Here is a 16,377-nt window from a genome sequence, read left to right as displayed (position 1 = left end):
GCAAGGACTGCCTAAAGTCAGTTTGTTTGTAAAAGAAAGAGAATAGAGAGAAGACATTGTATGGAATGTGGCACAAATGCACATATGACAAATATTAGTGACTATAACTCCATGAATAAAAGTAATTGCATCATGCAATGCATTCTCGTTAAGGACAAGCAAACTTTACCGTTGGCCCGAGCTATTTGTGGTCATTTGCGAACAGTGATTATTTCGGTATGTGATAAATATGGAAAGTCCACAGAAACCAGGAAGGCGAAAATACTATGATTATGATTTCCTCGGTATCCATTCCATTCATTCTGAGGGCAGAACATAATTTTGTAAAAAACATACTTCAACCTGTGTACACACGCGCACACACACACACACACACACATTATTGTTATTATTATTACCGGTACTATTGTCAATGTAACTATAGTTTCATTCACATCAGTACAGAAACATGTAGGATTCAATCATGGGTGTGTGTGTGTGTGTATATATATATATATATATATATATATATATATATCCCGGTTATATCAATACTATTTCTATGCACGCACGGGGAAAATTACATGCAAACAGGGTCGGATATATCGATAGTCCCGGTTATATCGATATTTTTTCGGACTCCCTTGAATATCGATATAACGAGACTTTACTGTATATATATACACACACACACACACACACAGGTCAGAAAGGATTGAAAAGAAAATGTCTTACCTTGGCGGAGATGGTGGTCCAAGGAGGGAAAAAAATTAAATAAAGCCTTCAAATGAGGGAAACAACTTCAAAGCAACGGTTATAGACTAATTAACTGGCCAGTGTCAATCAGAAAGAAATTCTCGATTGATTTGTAAGCTGCTCTGGTTTACCGTCCTCGCTTTCCTCTCTGACGAGTGGGGGTGGCCACCGTATGGGTACGTGCTGGATGTTGTGATGACATATGAAGGAGTCTTCGCAGCGAGGAGTCAGATGTGCGCTCATTTAAACGTGACATCATGCATTACTCGTATGTTCATGCCTAAGTAGACTTGTGGATCACGGTGTGGTGAAATAAGAGCAAAAACAAAATAGTGATGTCAGTTCACATGATAAAAAATGGTAAGCCTTCCAAGTGCAATTTTGCATCAGAGAAACATTGGAACCATCTCATGGGCTCATGTAAAGCTTTAAACCGGGTAAAAATATGTCCAAAGATTTCTCACTTCAATTTTTTTATTGATAGCGTAACATAAAACAATATTGTGGTATTTTACCAAACACACTATGTTTTCACATAATACACCATACACAGCTATAAAGAGAGAACAAAACCACTTTTTACATACTGCATCCTTAACATGGAAAATCAAACGTGAACAATCGAAAAACTCGAAAAGAAATGTAGCTGCCATTTCTGCGGGTAGATTTTTTTTATGTATTTGTATGATCCCAAATTTTGAGTGTCACTAAATTTGGTGATTAATGGACTCGTAAAAGTAGACCATGCACAGTGTGATTTGAACGTCTAACTATGTGTCTGTGTGCGCACAAAAGACGAAATACACAAACAATTAGAATTCAGGAGATAAAGGAGGCAGGACACATTTTCTATTTCTCTTGTTCAAAGACCAACACCTTAGCATTTTTCACAGGAGCATTTACAATAATGACTTTAAAAGGGTCCTTTCCATCGAACGTACCAAGCAAAAAATGCAGATAAAGTCTCTCCGCATAAGCCAAGATGAATTCAACAATAGAAAAATTCTGTATGGAATGAAGATTAGTGGCCCAATGCTATAAAACAAGATTCCTGTTATTTTCCCAAAGCACGTCCACATCCATGTTTACAACACAGACACTTGTGCAGCATTAAAAAAAACACTCAGCACCAGTAAAGTTAGAATTTCTTAAAACCTTTCAAACAAATGGACAATTCTCGTGCCACTTTCCAGGGAGGTTGCGGTGGGGTTTGGGAAGGGGATTTATAGATGTGGTGAACAAATAGTTTGCATTGTGACATTGAGGTTATGTGTTCTAGCACCAAATCTCAGAGCTCAACCAAACATTTAATGTATGAAAAAAAATATTAATTGTATGCACCATTTCAATGCAACTTTGCGATGAGGGCTATTTATAGTGGTCGAAAAACAAAAACCAAGTTAATCACAGAAAACAAAGAAAAATGAAAAGACAGGAATATTTTTCACACAGGCATTCTGGACACTGCATATTTAAATTGACAAGTGTCTTTGATAATAACATAATAACAATCAGTGAATATGCCCCACATGTTTCAAATTGCCTTTGCAGATAACAGTGCGTATCCTAAAGTCGTGCTCTTGGATATGGTCACTTACCAAGAGGTTTATAACACCATCATTCCTACGTCATCACTGAACATAAGTGACTGAACTGAGCAAGAAAAAAAACCCCCAAAAAACAGCTATGCGATGGTTAAAGGTGACAAACTGTAAAGGACACAATTTCAGGCAAGGTCTGGTTTGCTAGTTTAGACTATGGAAGATTTCAGTTTGAATTCGATCAATAATAAAAATAGCACAGAACATTTGCATACAAGTCAGCTTTAGCAGGAGGGGAGTTTTGTTTCTTTTGGCCAAAACATACTTTTCAATTTGCATGGCAAACTAAGTGACATGAGATCATATTGTTGTTTTGAAGGTTTAAGCTTTTTATTCTCCAATTTCGTATTTTAACTTGTGTTTCGCAAGTAACATTACATGCTGATTTAGGATAGAAGAGTACTTGTGAGAGGAGAACAAGGACTTACTTCGCATACATGAACACACAAAGCACAGGGAACAAGTGTACTGTGGCCAAAATACCTCCTACACTTTTAAGATCCACATACTATGCTTACCAGTTAAATAGTTTTACCTAAATATTTTCCTATTTACATTTGTATCTCTCTTCAGAAAAAACAAAAGAAAAGAAAAAAAGAACCTTCAAGTTGTCAATAATCGTCTTTCTTTTTGTCTTTAAAATCAAGTTTAAAAGTGCTTTTATAAATCTGTTCTTCTCTATGTACAATTTGTATTGTCTATATAAAAAATGAGAGAAACCAAAAGAACCCGATGACAATCATTATTATCAGCACAAATAAATAAAGCAAAGAAAAAGCATCAATTCATTGTGGAGACCTTGAACACTCAAAGCTACATGGATGATTCTCTGCCCCCAGTAGCAAGTTGTGATTGGAACCAGTGTGTCTCAACGGCACGAGGTAGCGAGCTGGAGATGAACAAGGGCTTTCCACAGAAGAAAAGTACGGTGACCCCCAAAGGCAGCCCGGCAACAGGGAGCCACTCGGCATGCAATCAAATACATGTATAGTCACTCATTTTGTGTTGTACCACCCTATTTTTTTGTGACTAAAAAAACAAAAATCAATCATCTTTTGAATGCACGGTTGATGGGGATAAAATAAAAACACACAATTCAACAGACGCCATCCACATGTTTCACTCTTTGGCTCTTCTGCACAACAAGGCGTGCAAAATGGGAGAGTGATTAACCCGTTGCAACAGGTACCGAGTCTCAGGTGCCACGCCGCTTATCCAGCATGTTCCTCCACCCACGGGAAAATAAACAAGTCACGTGCACGAGGTGTTTGCTGAAGAACCCGTTGTGCTCTGCTCAAAGATGACAGCACTGTGTTGACGAGAGGCTAAATAAAGCCTTTCCAGTAAATCAAGTGTAGAAAGAGAGCACCAAAGTGTATGCGTGGATCAGTGAAAGTACTTCTATCACTGAGTATGCTCTGATCCAGGTTTTCTCCACAATTGTTTCACATTTCAGCATCAACAAGGGTTAGCATTGCCTTTGGTGGGCCTGTCAGAGCTCAGCGACCCCTCCACTGGTCTAGCCGTGGAGGCGTCAAGCACCAAGGGAAGGCGACGCAAGCCGGCTTCCGAATGGAACTCAGCCCAAGTGCTAGCAGATGTCTTAAAAGGCAGTCAAGCCTGCCCTCTAGAGTTCACACTTGTTTTCACTCAAGTGAACGTTCCGTTTAAATGTGAGCAATTGCAGAGCGGCGATCTGGTGGACTGAGCAAACACGATTAAGCACAAAAATAGCACGCATGTTGTGGTCAAGTAGATCAGCTGGAAATAGTTTCCCTCACGTACTACGTGACCTTGATTTCAATTGGAGCACCAAAGTACGGCATGAAGTGCCACACAAAGTAGTGGAATGAAACTGTCTGAGGTGGAAGTTGAGCACCATTCAAAAGTTGCTGGGGTTGAGAAGAGGAGGAGCACATAAAGGAATGACAAGAGAAACAAAATGCACTTTACTCACATTTTCAATGATACTCATTGTCTTCCTATTTTTTGCCAAAAGATGATTGTTTTCATCAGAAGGACGGACTTAATTTCCAATACATACTAAATCTGAGAGGCATGTGTTTTAAAAGAACTTCTTTCAACAGTTTTCATGTATGAACTGCTGTTGAATCCCGTCAACAGTTTGAAGAAAAACAGTTTTTCTTCAAGAAAACATACGTTTTCTTGAATGTCCAACATAAATTGCAAAAGAATGTTTTAGAACCAGTCGCAATTTTTCAGAAGCTCAACATAAAGCTGAAACCTTCGCGGGTGATCGTTTGAGTTATCCACACCCATACCTTGTATTAAGAGATAGATTGCTCTCTTGTCAAGCCAATTGTGACTCCTTTTAACACAGCTGGAAGTTTGACAACGAAAAAATAAACCATTTTCCAAACGAGAAAATGTCTTGACGGATTCAGATTGCCTTAAAACGTACTGAGCAACAACAACAAAAAAGTCAATTAACATCATCAAACAACAAAACAAAACAGAACAAAATAATTCTTCATTTGAATAGCTGCAATAACAACATTAACAGTAACAATTGCAATCATAATAATTTTGATAATAACAGCAATCATTCGAGTCATTAAATTCTAGAAACGGGAAAATCAGCAATGGAGTTCCTCTCCGAGGGAAGAGAGAGGAAGAGCACCACAGGCAGCGTGTTGAACGCGCAACCACTGCCTGACATGAGGTAAAAACAAACAAACAAACAAAAAAACAAGAATAAAGGTGTCCTCACTTGGAGAGGTGGCAAGCCGTGCGACATGTGAGAGACATTCCTCTTGCTCATCTCTCCGTCTGGGGCAAGCCCCATTGCTCCTCTGTCCGTCCATGGCTGACATCACACAAAGTGGCTGTAGGGCCCAGTGAGTTGCGTGGAGGCATAAGGGGACACATTAACAATGGAGGTGGTGTGGAAAGTGGGAGTGAGCCGCGTCACCGGGCCCTCCCTCTTTTCCTTGGATTGTCCGACAGCCGACAATGTGGCGGTTGCCGCCGCCCCCCATTTGCGTTTCTTGCTGAGCGCCTTGTATTCCTCCAGGGACAGGCCCAGGAGGGCTGCGTCCTGCCGCATCTGGAGCGCCCGCTCTGCCAGCATTTTCATTTTGGCCTCCCACAGCTCCAAGCCGTGCATGGGCTGCTGGAGGTTTTTGTGCTGATAGAAGACCAGAGAGATGCGAGAAGGGTGCGAGCGATCCGGCTTTTTCAGCGGAGTGGTGGCATGTAGTTCCCGACGGGCGCATTCAATGAGGATGGAGCCGTGGGTGGGCGCTATCGCCACGCCCCCGATGTTGGGGTCCAGGAAATTGTGCTCACTATCAGAGAACACCTCGTCCTCCTCGCGGTGCCTGGCGCTCCCGGCATCGCCCTCGGCTCGACCAGGGTCCCAGAAAGCCTGATCTGACTGTTGCAGGGCATCGGGGAAGAGGCGACCCTCGGGGGCGGGGGATGGCGTGCTGCCCGCCACTGAGCCGCCGCACGATTTCCAGGCTTTATCTTGAACCCCCAGCGGCGTGGAACAACCAATCTCAGCGCTTTTGGACCACATCTTTTCGGGATAGGCGCCGGCGGGACTGCCGTGCTTCAAACCGGGGCTATGTGCACCTCGTCCCATGGCGCGAGAGTTTGGCTCGGGACTCGGGGCGGGGCTGCCCCACTGCCTGGGGGTGACGGGCTGTGGGGTGTGTGAAGGGGATTGAGCATTATTTCCAAGATGAGAAAGTAAGAACGGCTGCGGTGTCCCCGGATGAGGGGTGCTTGGGCGCGGAGATCCTAAATGAGGGGAGGGCGGGGGAGGTACGTGGGGGACCGGTGAGGTATCTGAGCCAGCGAGGGTGGTCCACGATTGCGAGTAAGGAGAGGCTTGCTGCTGGGGATGAGGGTGGAACATCTGCTTTTCTTCATTCGAAAAAAAGTCTTCATGCCGTTGCTTTGGATTGCGATGGTCCCAATTTGTGGGAACAACGCTGCCATTCAACCTGTTTCCTGGCCAGGTGTTAGGTTGGGGGGTGGTGCTTGGCGCGCCGGTAGCCCCTCGACTCGGCTCTGTGACCTCACAGACTGGCACGTCCATTGGCTCCTGTTTGATGACCGGAGTGCCTCGATTGGAGGACTCGGAGCAGACAGAAGAAGGACGCGACTGGTTGCAGTCTGAAGGCTGGCTATGAACTTGGTTGGGTTGCTCCGGTTGGTCGGGGTGGGTATGGGAGAGTCTCGCCTGAAGGCTGTGGATATTGGGCTTTTGCTCGACCTGGAAAGCCATCCTTTCTGCTTTGAGCAAAGAGCTATAGCGACCCTCGTAGGTTCTCATCTTGGGCGAGAAAAGTGCATTGGAGGAGAAGTTGACGAAACCATGCTGCGATGCCGGCAGATTGTGGTTATAGCCATTGACCGGGTCTCCTGCTGAGGGCGGGCCAGTTGTGGGGAGGCCTCCCCTTGCATAGTAGGCAGGATTCGGGCACATGGTCTTGATTGCATCTGCTGCTTGCGAAGCGTATCCATCCATCGATCCATTGAAAGGATCCTTTTTTATGTTAGCCTTAACGTCTTGTTGAATCATCGCTGGATCTATTCAATCAAAAATACAAAGTGGTCTTGAGAATCACATTTTAGCCTTTAGTTGAAAACTAACAATGAAACAATAACATTACTCTTCATGCAAATGAATGACTCTCTGTGAAGTAAACAAGCCGAACCTTTATTGCCTGCGGGTTGCGGAGACTCACTGAAACCTCCTTCAGTCCGGAGCACTGTCTTCTCTGGTGTTTCCGCCGCCTGCTGCTGGAGTTTGGTCTTCTTCTTCTCTGACGCGGCTTTCTTGGCATCCAGGCGACGCTGTCGAGAGGACTTGGCTGGTTCGGGCAACTTGCGTACCTCTCGGCGGAAAGCCTGAAGCACCTGAATGGCTTTCGTCTTCATCTTGCGGTGCTGGCCTTCCTCGCTGCCAAATTCGTCAGTGGTAGACAGTTTGTAGAGCGGCAAGACGTGGAGCTGTTCGTCTGGAGGGATCTCCCCTACCCTGCGGTTGTCCTCCTTGGTCAAAGTGCACACCTATGAGCGAGTAAGAAAGGAAGCATTAATGCTATTACCATCAACATTTCACTCTGTCGGGTTGTAAACAAGTTGTGGGATATTAAAAACCATACCACTGTACAACCGTTGTAAAGGTTGTGCTGGTCTCGATGGGCGTGGGCGCAGAAGTCCAAGCAAGCGGTGACCCCAGCAAACGGTCTGCCTGTCTTCAAACCAAGTCTGCAGTCTGAAGCCTTCGTCTCTGATTGACACTGGCAGGGAGAGCAAGTTGCAAAGGAAATGATGTTCCTATTTTCACCATGACATTATAATGTCACCAAGAAAAGCCCAATGAAGCATTTCCAAGTCTATTCTAAAAAAATTGACGCTAACAGATAGCCGATAAATTGAAGGGTTGAACAGGAACAAAATGGTCTCTTCTCAACATTCTGATGCATCCTTTGACGTTCAAAATGTCAGAATGCATTATTTAAAATACTTTATAATACTCACCATTAATATGAATGGTTTTCTGTTCCTCATGATTGGTAAAAATCTAGCCAAACGATCGGAATGAAAGTCAACTTGCCGGGTCTATACGCAAAGTTATTGCTAGCTAGGCTGCATACAGCTCATTAGCTTGCACGCTTGCTTTCTGTATGTTGATGCAAACGTTAACATGGGGCTTGTCACAGTGCCACTGACATTCGACTGTTTCACTGATGGTGTAGTTTCATTGAAAATTAGAATCACAGCAGAACCAGTTCTGCCCACAAAGGCGAATCCTTCCGTCCATTCAACCAGAAGTGTACAATAGTCATTATCTTTTTCTACTTATTCAAAAGGGGGCATCCACCTGTTTCGACATCAACGGCACCTAAATCAGTGTCATCCAATTAAAATTACGCTTTCAGTTAACTCAGGCGTCGGCAACCCGCGGCTCCGGCGCCGCATGTGGCTCTTTCACCCCCCTGCTGCGGCTCCCTGCGGCTTTACAAAATAAATAATGAGTATTTAATTTAATGTATATTATTTTAGTTCGTTTGTTTTTAAAATGTAATTCTAAATTTGAAGATTATGGTGATTATAAATAATACAAAATAAAACGTATTCAATTTTTTTGTCGCTCATAATATACGTCACAACCATCGACAGTGGACGTATATCCGGTCACAACCGCCAAATTGCGCATGATTTCTTGAATTTTTCGACCCTCAGGTAGGCCAACTATGGATAAATCTAAGAAATGAAAAGTGTCTGAAGAAAACAGAATGTTTAATGATACGTGGGCAGATTCGTTCGCCTTCACTGCTGACGAGACGGGTTTACCGGTATGCTGAATATGTAATGAGAAGTTAGCGTCTTTTTTTCGGAGTTTAAAATGTTTTTGTTGCGTGCAGAAATGTAATTTCGCTTCTCTGTAACAGTTCATTGAAATTGTAAATGCAACACACTATAGTTTGTTTATGCATATATAAAGGTAAAAAACGATGATGAAAAGATGCAGTGTTGTCTTCATTTTAAATGTCAAAAGGATTTTGTGGCTCCCAGTGTTTTCTTTTCTGTGGGAAATGGGTCCAAATGGCTCTTTGAGTCGTAAAGGTTGCCGACCCCTGAGTTAGCTGCAGCCCAAACAGGAAATGAACAGCCAGAATATGAATTTAGTTTTATCTTCAAGCCGGATGAAATCGTGAGCCATATACGGCTCACGAGCCACATTGCCCGACCCCTGGGCTATACTAATGAGTAGGTTAAATGGTTATGAAATATTTTGGATTTGTGAAGACTTATACAACAGACCTCTTTCCATATTGTCTTAATTTTGGACATGAAAGGAATATGACGGGTAGAGGTGACCAATAATCCTGAGTATACGTTGGTCATTTCAGTATTCCGATACTGTATCTATTTATGTATGCACCAACCTGGTTACTGTAGGCCTGAGGAGCCAACCTCTTGTACAACGGTGCCACTTCGGTGGCCAGATTCTGGAATTGATCTCTGAGTTTGTTTTCCTGAGGAAAACAAAAAAAAAACATAAATACATATCACTAAACACTCAAAACTCAATCAATGTTGATGATTGTAATCGCAGACGGACCTCTTCAGGGCGCTCTCCTTGTAGCCGAAACTTGCGTGGTGTTTTGCTTCGGGCGTATTTACAACCATTAAAGTACATGCTCCAAGAACAGCCAAAGGAAAAGGAAGCACCACAAGTGTCAGGGTCCTTGCCTTGACAAGCACACGTACGACTGCAGGGGGAGACAGTGAACACATTTTCAGAATGAATTAAGATTACAATCTTCTTTTTCTTTCGGTGCCTTTAAAAACGTGTGCTTTTACATGTAAAAATGTTTTAGCAATGCTTTAAAGGACAACCGACACCACTTTTTTGTTTCCTACCTGACATCATAAAAATGTTTTATAGCATCTAAAATACCCAAAACACGCAGGATGATATTTTAGTCAAATGCAAAACTCCAATGCAAAAAGGTCCCACCCTCTTGTTCGTGGCGTCACGCCAAGACGTCTTGCCTTGCTCGAGAATCAAAACAATGGCTTCAGATTCGGAGAATATGCTTTCTTGTCCCACATCCAGTTATGAATATGATTCAAATAGTTCTGAAGAGGAAAGCATACATGTTTGAATTTATTCCGTGTCATTTCTGGAAAGAAATGTAGCACCCAAAAAGGCAGAAGATGGCGACAAAGCTCCGTGGAAATGGGCTTATTTGTCTCCTGGGAATTTTTTGTCAGCGAATATCAAATAGTTTGAAAGAAATAACATAAATAATAATAAATAACACGATTCACCATCGTGTTATTTATGTGTTTTCCTTCTAATTTCGCCATCAATATGGATCAACACAAAGTTTTCAGACCCAACGAAGTACCGCAAAATGCATTGACGTGACGAGAGGAATGCTACAGTGTGTCCTTTCTCGGTCAGGGGCGTTCCTTCCGTGACGTGAGGTCAGGGATCGTCACCAACTCAAAAACAAGACTTCCGGAATATTCAGTGTGACTCTTAAAACGTAAAATATAGCTATATGCGGTGGAATCTTTGTAAAATATGCTCAGTAGAAGTTCTTTGAAAATATGTCACAAATTATGGACACAACTTGTCATATTTTTGAGTCCATAATGTATTTAGAGCAAGGTTAAGCAGGTCCTAAATCGTACTTCAACAATCTTTCTCCATTACAACATACTGTGTATTGGGGTGAGATTAATGCAATATTGTTTCGTGTTTTTTTAAAGTAATTATAAGACAGAAAATATGTTTTAACATCTTATAAAAGTTAAATGACAAGTGAGAGCATGAGATTGAATGTACAGGTATTGAATGGAACCACTTAAAAGTTACATTTACGTGTATGAAGAATAACTGACCCAAACGCACACTATATCTCATCTCATCTCATTTTCCGTACCGCTTATTCCTCATGAGGGTCGCGGGGGTTGCTGGAGCCTATCTCAGCTGTCTGCGGGCACGAGGCGGGGGACACCCCGAATTGGTTGCCAGCCAATCGCAGGGCACACAAAGACGTACAACAGTCACTCTCACACTCACACCTAGGGACAATTTGCTGTGGTCAATCTGCCTGCCATGCATGTTTTTGCAGTGTGGGAGGAAACCGGAGGACCCGCAGAAAACCCACGCGGGTCCGGGGAGAACATGCAAACTCCACACAGGGAGGCCGGACCGGGACTCGAACCGGCGACCTCTGCACTGTGAAGCTGGTGTGCTAACCACTCGACTACCGGGCCGCCCACGCACACTATATTCAGTGATAAAACGATCTCATAATCAATTGTCTTGAATACTCTATTCTTTTTATCAAGTACAAAATGACCATGTGAATTTCATGTGAATGCTACATTCAGCACATTGAAGTCCTTGGATTTAATGTGCTAATCTGGGACCTTGCAGACTTTATTTCATTCATTCATTATCTGAACCGCTTCATCCTCACTAGGGTCGCGGGGGGTGCTCACGCCGTCTTCGGTCAGTAGACAGGGGAAACCCTGAACTTTATTCGAATCACATGTAATGTGGAAATACATGTTGGTAAGAAAAAAAAGGTCGGTTGACAATTTAGAGGAAAGGAAAAATCCTCGAATCCTTGAAAACTCAATGGGAAAAGCCAATCAAAACAAATCCCTATTGTGCCTGCACGTTTCGCCCTCAGAGAGGCACTGTGGTGTCTTGCATGGATAGAGTATAACACCAAAGAGAGCAGAGATAGGGGAGTCCGATTCCTCGAGAGCAATATCCTGCTTATTTTGGAGCTCTCCCTCCTGCAACATGGATTCATTTGTTCATGATTATTTCTGTTATCTACAGACCTTCCTGATGAGCTGATCAATTGAATCAGGTTTGCCAAAGTAGAGACATTTAAAACAGACCGGAAGAGGCTTGCATGCAATCGTGGAATGTTGTGATTGAAATCTTTTAGTAGAACTCGTTTTTTATAGATTGGCAAGAATCTTTGAATTTGAATAGCATTATCATATCTGTGTGTATGCGTTTCTATGTATTTTTATGTTTGAATATTCCTTATTTGAAGGAATCCCACTGCCTCTGTTGAGCTTCTAGGATTTGATTGGGTTATTACAATGACTTAAACGTAAGTCATTGTTTTCAAAATAACACGTTTTACTTTTAAATGTGTACTGTGTGTAACTATTTTTGTTGTGTTTTTAATTTTACATGAACATCAACTTTATTAGTGTCATTAAACAGCTTAAAACACAAATTGAGACAACAAAATGACTTGCAAGCAACACGGTGCATTTAAGATACTTCCAAACTTGGAAACACAATGCACCGTTCTGCACAGTAATCGTTTTTCATCGATTACAACCAATCAAGTATCGAGAAAAGCCAAAACGTAATACATGATTAATTGTCCAGATCTACTTCCAGTTACACTCACAAATTGCAGTCGACAACACAAAAGCAGAGACGGCTTTCTGCACAACAAACTAATTGCATCTTCGTCAAGTCCCCCTCGCCCCTACTTACTCATCATTGAGGCCACAGCGCCTCGTGGTGGGATTGCCAAATTTGGTGAGTGTGTCGCTGATCTCACGGTACAGTGTGTCAGCCATAGATCTTGGGACACCTTCCCATGCCATGATTAGGATGATGATGACTGCATTTGCACAATGGTGGCCTGCACGATGACGCACCAGACACAGGAGCTTTTCTTTCTCACTCCCACGACGAATCACCTGGTGGCATTCAGAGGCAACCATTGTTAGTGTCTGAACTAGCACAGATAATCACCTGGAATTGTTGTCATCAGAATCAGAATCATCTTTATTGCCAAGTATGTAGGACACACAAGGAATTTGTTTCCGGTAGAACACGCTGCACTAGTATCGTTGTCAAAAAAACTGCTAAGTGGCACTATACAGTTCCATTTTGGCTACTGTTGAAAGAGTTCAAAGAGTTAATGGCTTGGGGGAAGAAGCTGTTTAAATGTCTGCTGGATTTGGTGCGCATGGATCGGTAGCGCCTGCCTGAGGGGAGTAGCTGGAAAAGGTGGTGGGCAGGGTGCGGAGGGTCCAGTAGGATTTTCCGCGCCCTAGTTTGGATTCTTGCAGTGTGCAAGTCCTCGAGAGTGGGTAGGGCGGTGCCAATGATTTTTTCCGCCGTCCTAACTGTCCGTTGAAGTCGGATTTTGTCCATTTTTGTGGCGGCCCCGAACCAAACGGTGATGGAAGAACACAGGATGGATTCGATGACAGCCGTGTAGAAATGTTGCAGCACCTCCTGTGGCAGGCCATGCTTCTTTAGCAGCCTCAGGAAGTACATTCTCTGTTGGGCCTTTTTCAGGATAGAGTTGGTGTTGACCTCCCACTTCATGTCCTGGGAGACTGTGATTCCCAGGAACTTGAAGGTCTCAACGGTTGACACCAGGCAGTTGGATAGTGTGAGGGGTAGCTGTGGTGATGGTGTGGTGATGATACTGTCTTTTTATAAGGGGCAGTCGAGTTATTATTTCCTTGCAAAAAATGTTGAAAATACATCATCACAGGACCCTATGATGCATTCGAAAAAAATTGGAAATCTGACTTCTCTGAAGCTCCAACCAGAAAACAAATACAAAGTCCGACGAAGTTGAGACAAAAAATTTAGGACACTGATTTCACTCCCCAACTTCAATCTGACGTCACTCGGCAATGTCGCGATGCTTGGAGACACAGACCGTGAAGGTCAAAATTCTCATCTCATCTCATTTTCCGTACCGCTTATTCCTCATTAGGGTCGCGGGGGTTGCTGGAGCCTATCTCAGCTGTCTTCGGGCACGAGGCGGGGGACACCCTGAATTGGTTGCCAGCCAATCGCAGGGCACACAAAGACATACAACAGTCACTCTCACACCTAGGGACAATTTGGAGTGGTCAATCTGCCTGCCATGCATGTTTTTGGAGTGTGGGAGGAAACCGGAGGACCCGGAGAAAACCCACGCGGGTCCGGGGAGAACATGCAAACTCCACACAGGGAGGCCGGACCGGGACGCGAACCGGCGACCTCTGCACTGTGAAGCTGGTGTGCTAACCACTCGGCTACCGGGCCGCCTGTTTCCTAACTGACATCGGAAAAACATTTTATAGCATCTAAAATACCCAAAACACGCAGGCTGATATTTTTAGTCAAATGCAAAACACCAATAAAAATGACTTAAACTGTCCAAAATCTGCAAAAAATTGAGCTGCGAACTGGGCATTTTCAGAAAGTCCCACCCGCAGTTTGTGAAGTCACCCCAAGACGTCTTGCCTTGCTCGAGAATCAAAACAATGGCTTCAGATTCGGAGAATATGCTTTCTTGTTACACATCCAGTTATGAATATGATTCAAATAGTTCTGAAGAGGAAAGCATACATGTTTGCAATCGATTAAAGGTCTTCAGGGTCATTTTGACAGATCAAGACTGAGGTGTAGTGTCATGGAAAATGCAGAAGATGGCGGCAGAGCTCCGTTGGAAGTAGTTTTATTCTTCACCTTGGAATTTTCGTCAACGAATATCAAAGAGTTATCTCGCTGTAACATACAACGATTCACCATTGGGTTATTTGTGTTTTCCTTCTAATTTCGCCATCAACACGGATCATCACAAAGTTTTCAAACCAAACAAAGTACCGCAAAATGCATTGAGGTGATGCAAGGTGTGTCCTTTCTCGGTGAGGGGCGTTCCTTCAGTGACGTACGGTGAGGAGTCGTCACCAACTCAAAAACAAGACTTCCAGAATATTCAGTGCGAGTCTTAAAACGCAAAATATAGCTATATGCGGTGGAATATTTGTAAAATACGCTCAGTAGAAGACATTTGAAGCGATTTTACAAATTATGAACACAACTTGTCCGGAGACGTCGGTTGTCCTTTTAGTAATGCAATGCGATTTGTACGGATTGTGTGAAGATATTACCTTCCTGCATTGAGTTATTTGGTGAAAAGTCTGTAAAATATGTCTATCTCTAAACATTTAAAGGAAATGATGAAGGTTTGTTAGATGTGAAAATGTGTCATAAAGAACCATACCAAGAAACTAGAATCTGGAATCAACCATCTTTGTCGCTTACATAGGCCTCAATTGCTGGGATGTCGGAAATGGGACAATCCGAGTGCCGGGTTATTGCAAATTTCCCACCTTCTTCGAATGCAACATGTGGGCTCAGGTAAAGACAAATTATGACTCACTTGTTTGGTCATATAATGTTAGCAAACTGGGTCAAAATACCGTGTTTACAACTGAATTACTTGGCGTCTAAAATGTCATTAACATCTGTCCAATTTGTGTTTTATGGAAATGACGGTGGGTCGGATATTTATACAAGTGGTTTGAAACTGTGACTCAAACTTTATTAAACTATATTTTCCAGAGTACCCAAAGAAAATCCACAAAGGAATAGGGAAGAGCTGTAAATTTCATATAGCAAGGCACATGAATTTTAAACTTTGGCCTCTGCATTATAAGGCGGACAGAAAAAACGCATTGTCCTGTGTGCTCCTCTCATCTAATACATTATGTAAACATGTTCTCATTTTCTCTCATTTTGGTTAACTTGTTTTAACATACTACAACACTTGGCGTGCATTCTCTGAAATGTTTACTTTTGGAAGTGTTTTGGCACAGGAATGTCAAAAACAACCCGGGCTGTATTTCCAGTTTGGCATTATAAATGAGAGAAAATAGCTTGGAATCATTCCACCACAACTTACCCATTTGGCAATTGGGCAACCTCTTGAGCTTTTTCCCTCTTGGCCTGTGTACACCACTTTCTCGATCCGGATGGCCTCTCCTTTCTCCCCATACCTGTGCATGACAGAGGAGTAATAGTGTCATGATCTGGTTGGCGACCAACGGGGGGCGCTGTCGGCCCCGCCTGCACCTGCACAGGTGCTGGTCGTTCCGATCAGATTGGCGACCAGCGGGTAGCGACGTCAGCCCTGCCGGCAGCCTCGCAGGTGCTGGTCGTTATAATCAATGACACTTAAAAGGACACCTGGCACGATCATCCGGTGCCGATTCATTGTTTGTTTGCTGCTTGGTTGCAGCATGCATTGTGTACGTGTTTGTTTAACCTTGGCGGGCTTTTACTTTTGGTTTTCTTTTGCTACTTTGTATTTTTTTCCATTCAGATCATTTTGATGTTTTACATTTTGTTCCTGCTGACTTTATTTTAATACAATTTGTCAAACAACCTCCTGCTCCCTCCTGCCTGCTTTTTGGGATCCGAACCCGTCATCACCACCCCGCAAAACCGTGACAGAATGAATCGGCCAACGATCGGATCCCGCAGGTACATCGGACCCGTCTCATTTCCACCCTGTGCCTGGCAATGCTACGTCCACGTTAGCGCAAGCCTCGTCGAGTTTGAATTGCGTCACTCGACGAGCCGCAACGTCCACGTAAACGTCCGGCCGAGACCTCCTTCCAGGTGGCCGTCCAGGGTGAAACTGGGTGACTGGCATTGCACGCCCACGTCCAGCCACGCTGTCGTCGTGCATGACGAATTGAGTCT

General features: G+C 43.4%; 1 protein-coding gene across 6 annotated transcripts in view; it reads right to left on the bottom strand.

Annotated features, from left to right (window-relative positions):
• Positions 1–1,197: 1,197 nt before the first annotated feature.
• tet3 (tet methylcytosine dioxygenase 3) overlaps positions 1,198–16,377 on the bottom strand; it is a 63,261-nt gene continuing 48,081 nt past the window's right edge. For all 6 annotated transcript variants that reach the window (XM_088994831.1, XM_088994836.1, XM_088994832.1 and 3 more), the window contains 7 exons: positions 15,575–15,668; positions 12,370–12,578; positions 9,442–9,592; positions 9,266–9,355; positions 7,475–7,612; positions 7,025–7,379; positions 1,198–6,896 (listed from right to left, as the gene is read on the bottom strand). In XM_088994831.1, coding sequence (XP_088850957.1) covers positions 5,170–6,896; positions 7,025–7,379; positions 7,475–7,612; positions 9,266–9,355; positions 9,442–9,592; positions 12,370–12,578; positions 15,575–15,668 — 2,764 coding nt within the window. In that variant the 3' untranslated portion in view covers positions 1,198–5,169. The remainder of the gene's footprint in view (positions 6,897–7,024; positions 7,380–7,474; positions 7,613–9,265; positions 9,356–9,441; positions 9,593–12,369; positions 12,579–15,574; positions 15,669–16,377) is intronic.

The sequence above is a fragment of the Hippocampus bargibanti genome, linkage group LG04 (assembly GCF_051943395.1).
Source record: "Hippocampus bargibanti isolate YZ-2025 linkage group LG04, ASM5194339v1, whole genome shotgun sequence".
Classification (NCBI taxonomy): Eukaryota; Metazoa; Chordata; class Actinopteri; order Syngnathiformes; family Syngnathidae; genus Hippocampus; species Hippocampus bargibanti.
This window is presented reverse-complemented; position numbering and strand designations above follow the sequence as displayed.